The sequence below is a fragment of the Kryptolebias marmoratus genome, linkage group LG19, assembly GCF_001649575.2.
Source record: "Kryptolebias marmoratus isolate JLee-2015 linkage group LG19, ASM164957v2, whole genome shotgun sequence".
NCBI classification, from domain to species: Eukaryota; Metazoa; Chordata; class Actinopteri; order Cyprinodontiformes; family Rivulidae; genus Kryptolebias; species Kryptolebias marmoratus.
The window spans coordinates 23317244-23325006 of NC_051448.1; the positions used below are offsets into that span (position 1 = coordinate 23317244).

The window sequence follows — 7763 nt, forward strand, 5'->3', positions numbered from 1 at the left end:
CCCCTCTAAGCTAAGTTTGCTCTCTCTGACCTCCTGTGTATGACCTCTGCCTTATCATCGACTAGTCTCTGGGTGTTGCGTTTGGGATCTCCTCGTGGAGATCTTCATTGCTTCTACTGAAGCCTGTTCCAGTGGTTTCCTGCATCACCCTGTCCTCAGACCCTCTGTCCCTCTGCTCCACCCGTCCACGGCTCTACAGTGCTGTGTTTGATGTCCTCTCCCGGAGCAGAAACCAGTTTCTGAAAAATAAAGTTTTTCCCTTTTGTACACTCCTGTGTGTGGTTGATTTTCCGTGTCCCCTCTGAGTGTCCTTACATTTTAAGAAAAGAAAAAACAAAAAAACAAAATAAATCAAAAACCTATTTCAATGTAATGTATGTGAAAACGTTTTTATGGATCCCCTCTTTTCTTTGTTTATTCTGTTTAAGTCAGGAAAGACAAGATTGTTTCTTCTTGGTGGTATTATACTAAAAGCAGCAATCCTTGAAATTCTCTCAGCAACTCCTTTGTGTACCACTTTTTAGGGTCTTCATTGAAGCTCCTTGTGCAACGTATAGGCAAGATGTGCTGAACGCGCATATTGGCTCGCTCCATCGCTCCATCATCGAACAAGCATTGAGATGGCAGGACAAAAAAAGCAAAAGTAAACAGTAAATAATATAAATACATTACACTGACTAAAATGAATTAACCAACCAATAATTAAAATGGAACATCTCTAATGTTTTTCATGTTCTAGGCTTGTCAGTCAATTTGTATTGATTTTAATTGTATTTTTGTTTAAAAAAGTATTACAAAAGTGCCTTTTTCGTAAAACTGTAGTTGTGTAAATATCTGACACAAATATCTTACAATATCACATAATAAATAGCCATATTTTCATTTCTATCAACTTTAAAAATGTTTTTTACTAAATCACATTTGGCCAGCGATCGGCCAGTGCCACCTACCACCAGGCTTAGCCTCTTTTCTGGGGGAAACCCTTGAATCTATTGGTGTTGGTGTTTCATCCAAGACCTGAAGCATGAAACTGTAAGCTGCAACCTTAACCTGTACAACAGCGGCTATGTTTACATGCAGAGCAAGACTGACTATTGACTTAATAAATAGGCTCGCCAGTTTGTTTTCCTCTTTGAATCAGTGTTGGTTTGTGCTGTCACCTCTTATGGTTTTTGATGTATAGAACTGAACAGAAAAGTGTGATTAAAAAAAATATTAAAAGCTGCATCTGTGTATTTCTCTTCTCTGTAGTTTTGTGGATAAAGTAAGCTAAAGCAAATGTTTTTTTGTTTGTTTGTTTTACTTCTTTATCAGAGTACTAATCACCAAACGGCAACCACTTAATAGTGTGAATGCTGTGTCAGCATTCAACTTCCTGATTATAGTTTCTTCTGGATGTTTTTTGGCATCTAACTAGTTCAGGACTTGTTCAGCCGTTTTAACCATTCATATATCAAAATGTACAGCTCATTCAGAAGATAGGAGTATGATTTTGGTGTTTGTATACTTTTTAAAATATTTAACTTTTTTTTTTACTTTTATTGAAACAAATAGGGAGTTTTAATCTGAGCTAATCTTAGATTTTAACTTTCAGTTTTACAAGGTTTCGGTTTTAGTTACTGTTTTGCTAATTTTAGTTTTAAGCTATTGTTGTGCTGGAGGACTGGAGCCGTCTCATGTTTTCAACACACCTCAGTTCATCACTGAGGAGTTCATCTGAGCTCAACTCCTGGAGTTGTGCAGCAAACAACAACTGGGAAGTAAAAATAGCAGCACTGATAGCGAGACAGCAGACCTTCTCGTGGGGACGTTGACGTCTGCCAGCGTGTACAGTGGGGTGAGGCTGGGCACAAGGTAGTGTAAACGAGGGAAAGGAACCATGTTCATGGCAATCTCATTTAGATCCATGTTGAGACAACCCTCAAAACGTGTAGAGCTGAGACAAACAAACAAACAAAAAAAGCAATCAAAGTTAGGAGGGAAAACAACAAATTAGATGTGCTGACTAAAGATATGTTCTAACTTTGAGAAAAACAAGGAGCACAAATGTTGTAGGCACTAAAGCAAATGGTTTTCTTTAGATGATTTTCACAGGCAAGTTTTATAAAATAACTTACTTATCAGAGCAGGAAAGAGAAAACACCTAGATTAAATGTACATCTTCTGCCTTTTAAAAATTCTTGGCAGGTGGCTTATCTTTGATAACTTGTCACAATTCACGTTTTCTTAGTCTTTATCTTATTACAAAGTAAGGATTTTTCCTTGCGCTATATTTCCTTCTGCTTAACTTTCAGTTGCAGAAATGAATAAATAACAAATAAAACTAAGCAAATTATTATCAGATGTATTAAACCTTTTGCATGACACTGTTTATTTAGTTTGTGTCTGTTTTCTCAACTGAACGTTTGTGTTGCTACAAGAATGTATAAAAGATATCTGGAGTGAAAGATCCTCACTGTTTTGCACCTTTTGTTGCTAACTGACCCTTTAGAACGTGCAAACTTTTCAGCTTTCAACTCACAAAATAAAAATTGCAGGCTGTTCAACTTTTTGTAGTACTTAAGGCTAATCATGCCATATGGTCTTCACCCCAACTTTGGGAACCATTGCTGAAAAAAGTTCACCACTGTTGCTTAAATAACCACAAGATTACCATTGTCCACTAGTTTCCAAAGCAGTTTTTTTTTTAAAATATTCTTTATTGTGCTTTTGTTTTGAGTAGTTTTCATTTGGAGTTAAAACTGTAGTTTTCTTAAACCCTTAATCTCTTTGTCTGTTTCTATATTTGAGCTTTACATCACAGTTCAGCTTATAACTAACTTGTTATCACCTCCACCAGGGTAGTATTGGTTGGTTGGTTTGTCAGTTCGCCTGTCTAATAGTAAGATTATTTCAAAACTAATGAACAGATTTTAATGAAAGTTTTAGGAAATGTTGGGGTTGTCACGAGAAACAAGTAATTACATTTTAGTGGCGATTCAGATCATGATCCAAATCCAACAATTTTCTGACGACACGATGGACTTGGTGGAGATTTGCACTTTCTGAGTGCTTCTTTACTTTAATTTGTAAATAGCTGATCCTAAAATTTCATTTAAGTGTCATCAAAGGGATCATGTGTATCACCAGTGGTACCCATACCACAATTTGAGAACCATGAGTGTAGAGGTTTAATATCAGGTAAAAAAGATTTAAAAAAAACTGACACTTTTTTTTAGCTTCTTTTAGCTAGCTGTTAGCCTAGTGTGGATGAAGAATTTTGCCTCTTTTTTTACACTATGTCCTGTGACTGATGTCACGGCCGATAAGGTACTAACTATTGAAAACTATTAGATCACTTCATAAAGGACTTGACTATACCTTCAAAATTAGGTTTGATAAATGATCAGGTGGTATATAAAGAAAGTTACAATTTACATCAAAAAGGCCAAAGCAAACTTTTTTGGCATCATGTAACATTAAAACGTTGACAAATTAAAGAATGCAGTGTGATAGAGTATTCAATGTGAATGACTCTCAGATACCACCACACCAAATTTTAGTTCAGTAACTTTAAATTTATTGAATTGCAGTCATTTTTGTGTTCGTTAATGTCAATTAACTGTACCAACCATCTTGCATTGGGCTGACTCCATATGTTATTAAGTTGTTGATGACCAACAAATGATCACTTTATAAACGTGTCATAGAAATTCCTCCAGTCGTTTATGAGATATTTTGCAGACATACAGATAGAACAGGTTTCAAACAAAGATCAAGCATGTGTTGCACTCGGAGTATGTGTTCTTAACATCATACCTGGTAATATTGAGCAACAGGTTGGCTACAATGTTATTCATGGCATCAAAAGGCTTCTCTGCCCCACTTAGCCCACCCAGTCCAGAAGTGACTGTGCTGTCTCTCTTCACCACTGAGCCCGACTTTCCACCAGGACACATAAGATTTATCTTGTGCATGATGTCCATTAAAGACTGGAAAGGAAAACATGATAGGAAAGAAACTTATAAAAACCAAGGTTAGGATATGTAATAACAATCAGCTGCAAGGAGAATGCTACACTTTAAGGAACCTGGTTTTCCACAGGCAGGACACAGTCGGCGTGCTCTGTTAGCTCTCTCGTGGCCAAGACGCTGTTATAAGGAGATGTGATGACATCATCTTCTGCTGACGGATACATGGAGGTGACAATGCGACACACGTCAGGGAACTCCTCTTCCAGCAGACTGAGATCTTTTGTCCCCAGACCTGAGCCTGTACCTTAAATGTAACATCACTGCGTTAGTCTGAATCCTAACAAGTAATCGTCAAAAGTCGGCACTAACATCATTTAGTCCACGTCACAGGAACATACAAAGACTGATTCCATCATTTCTGAAAGGAGAAGAGGACTTCCACTGCTGGAAGTCAACTTTCTGTGAGAATTACAAGAAGAATCTTGTAACGATACCTGTTTTTAATCCTGTGTAATTTGTTATATGTACAAAGCCCTATTTACATATGAACCCCAGAGATCATTAGAGTGTGCACAGTTTGGTTCACACTTGGCTTTGGCTCTTTTCATGAGCCCACTTCACAAGGGGAGATCTTCTGCTGAAGGTGTGCTCTCATGTCAGTATGAGGAAGGGTACGGTTAGGGGGTGGGTGATGGGTATCTAGAGCACGAGGCACGTTTCCTTCACAGTATTTTCTAAAACTACAGATTAATGTTTTTTTTATGATTGTTTATCTGTTGATAATACCTTTAAATGCACACACAATGCCAGTAGGTACATAGAAAACAATAAATCAGTGGGACTTTTGTGGACACACCTAATACAGCTCTAGTGGGTTGTCACACAAGGCCAAAATGTCTGTATTTGGATACACTATAGAAATATATTACATTTACAAACAACAATGTTTTAGTGTATAAACATGAACACTTCTTTGATCTTTGGGATATGGAATCATAAATGTAAATGTTGCTCAGAGTGCTTCAGTACCTTACCTCCTCCCATAGAATGAATGAGAAAGAAATACTGTAGGCAGTCACAGCGTTCTGACGCCCTCCTCAGCTTGTCCACTATCGACTCCCTGTAGGCCGAGCCGTATGTCATGTATCCAACTGCCCTACACAAAGTTGGACTATGAATAAAACTGTACTATGAATTTTTGAATCATGGGTAAACGCCAAAACTTTAGCAATTGCTACTCAAACTTTACTATGTATATAAGAAAATGCTACACACACACACATGCACACACAAAGAAACACTCAAAAAAGGTTCTTTTCCCCCCACATGATTCAAAAAATGTATTTTTTTTTGCTGTGTTGTTAGGAGTTTCAGGCCTTTAAGAGAAATGATGTTAATGAAAGAATCTAATACAATGTTCATACTGCACCTAAAAGTGACTCAAACTTGACTTTTTTGCCCATATTTTTTTAAATGACAGCCCGAACATCACAAATCTGATAATTTCAAATCTGACCCAGGCCACTTTCATCCATATTTCTAAATCATCCAAACATCTATATATATATCTGATGTTTTTCAAAGCGACCTCAGTCTGAACAGTGATGCCATATTTTATCTGACTTTTGACACTAAAGTGTGACAGACGTCACAATTCTACGCTGGAGCAGGCAGGAAGGGGCAAGATCAAATGTGAACTCCGTATCCACACATGCCTCTGTACAGAGGTGACAGCCAGTACTCCACAAAATGTCATTGTTAAAATTTGTGCCATCTTTTTTTCTCAGTCTTCTTCTCCACTTTATCATTTTGCCATTTTAGTTGGCCTTGGTTGCACATTAACCTCAGAATTGATACACAAACTCTGACGTTTAGCATCAATAGTTGCGCCTGTAAACACAACGTGCTGTGTGTGATGTCATGTCTTCTTCTGCACATGTGGGTCACTTCAGGGCTGTAGACCGTTCACACTGGAGTCTGATGGAGGTCATCTTTAAATTATAATGTGAGCAACCAGCTAAAAAATCAAAACTGAGCATTTAGACTTGCAGTGTCAACGTAGCCTTAGTCTTTTGTGGAACACTATTTGCATGATTTTCCGAAAGACATAATTCACTGATGTTTATATCAAATGCTTTAATTAAAAAAAAAAATTTTTTTTAAATAAATTTTGTTTTAGATAATTGCCAGATTTCATTACTACGGACTGACACTTGAAAACTACTCTAATACCCTAAACATTTATGTAAGCATGTTTTTTGACAGAAGATGGATTGTAAAAGTTCACAGCTATAGATAGATGCTGAAAAATCAGAACAAAACAAAAAACAATACATTGTTACAGTTCCAATTAAGTGTCTCGTGTGAACCCAATATGCTGAAAACTCCTTTCCCAATAACTCTTTCTTTGTTTTTTGTATTTTTTAACAGTAGCTGTCTCATGAAAGAAAACCTCCAAGAAAAATGTTCCCACCGGCACCGTTAAAAAGCCCCACTCATCTTTTTCTTTGATTAAACTATTAAGGGTTGCATAAAGGTCAACTAAAGAAATATTTAAAGAAACAAGTTTTAGGGCCAGCTCAGTTTTCTTGTTATGTAGTTTCTTCTTGGCTACATTCTATTTAGTAATTTAATGGTTCTCTGTTCCAAAACCTGAGAGCCACACCTTGAGAAGTCGGCGTGGTAACAACACGTGCGGATGATTGTAAAAAAGCTGAGTTATGTGTAAAGTGACAGCGTGCAGCAGGTGTGCTGCTGCGTGAGCGTGGAGGACCTCCTGCGGCGAGGCTGTCACTCTCACCAGTTGTTGCCTGAACCCGACACGTCTGTGAGGAGCTGAGTGCTGTCGAACACCTCCCTCAGGGGGCCCTGCAAGATCTCATTGACCACACCTTCCTCCATATCCACCAGGACCGCCTGTCGAGAAACTGTCAGAATTAGCCAATCGTGTACACGTCAGGGACAGTACACACCAGGGACATTCCTTCTTGCATTTCATAACTCTGTTTTGTAACCCAATGACTTACAGGCACAGTAGTGGACTGAATTCTGCCTAGACTCTAAATAAGGCTGTGAAATCAAAATATATAAATCAGATCATAAAAAGGTGGATGATAGTAATTTTGTCCATGTAAAATAGTCATTGGCTGTACCTTTACAACTGATTAACTTTCATAGTCAATCTGATTTAAAATGGACGCAACAGCTAACTGACCTTAGCAAACACAAAGAAGGCTTTAACTCATAACAATATCAAGCTGAGATTATCCCAACATGCACTTTCAGCACTCTTTATTGCATGAGACTTTTGCTTAAACCTTTGGAATTAACGGCTGCCATCAACCCTGTTTGTCTGTTAGCAAAATATCTCATGAAGCACTGAACAGATTTAATGAAACTTTCAGAAAGTTATCTTTGGATGTATAACTACAACTGATTAACTTTTGCAGTCAATCCAAATAAAAGTAGCTGCCACAACTAATCAACTTTAGCAAAGACAAAACATAACTCAGAAAGCCAAATTACCACATACTAGTGCTGGGCGATAGGGAAAAAAATCCTATATCACGATATGGATAATTTTATATCACGATAACGATATATATCACGATATACCCCAATTACGTACGTTGTCAGTTATTCTCTGAAAAATATGAAAAAATAATCTCATTTCTTACCCTTTTCAAGCTTTATTTGGAAGTGACATTTAACTGAACTTTCACAAATGAGATCCGCTGCATTTTAGTGCAGCAATATATATGTTCCTGTTAGACGTAACAGTATCAAATGACAACAGACTCCATTATCTTC

General features: G+C 37.4%; 1 protein-coding gene across 1 annotated transcript in view; it reads right to left on the reverse strand.

Moving 5' to 3' along the window:
- Positions 1 to 7763, reverse strand: part of tube1 (tubulin, epsilon 1) — a 28032-nt gene that overhangs the window by 4561 nt on the left and 15708 nt on the right. Inside the window, 5 exon segments of the mRNA XM_017438870.2 lie at positions 1795 to 1936; positions 3799 to 3971; positions 4070 to 4257; positions 4988 to 5109; positions 6754 to 6869. Coding sequence (XP_017294359.2) covers positions 1795 to 1936; positions 3799 to 3971; positions 4070 to 4257; positions 4988 to 5109; positions 6754 to 6869 — 741 coding nt within the window.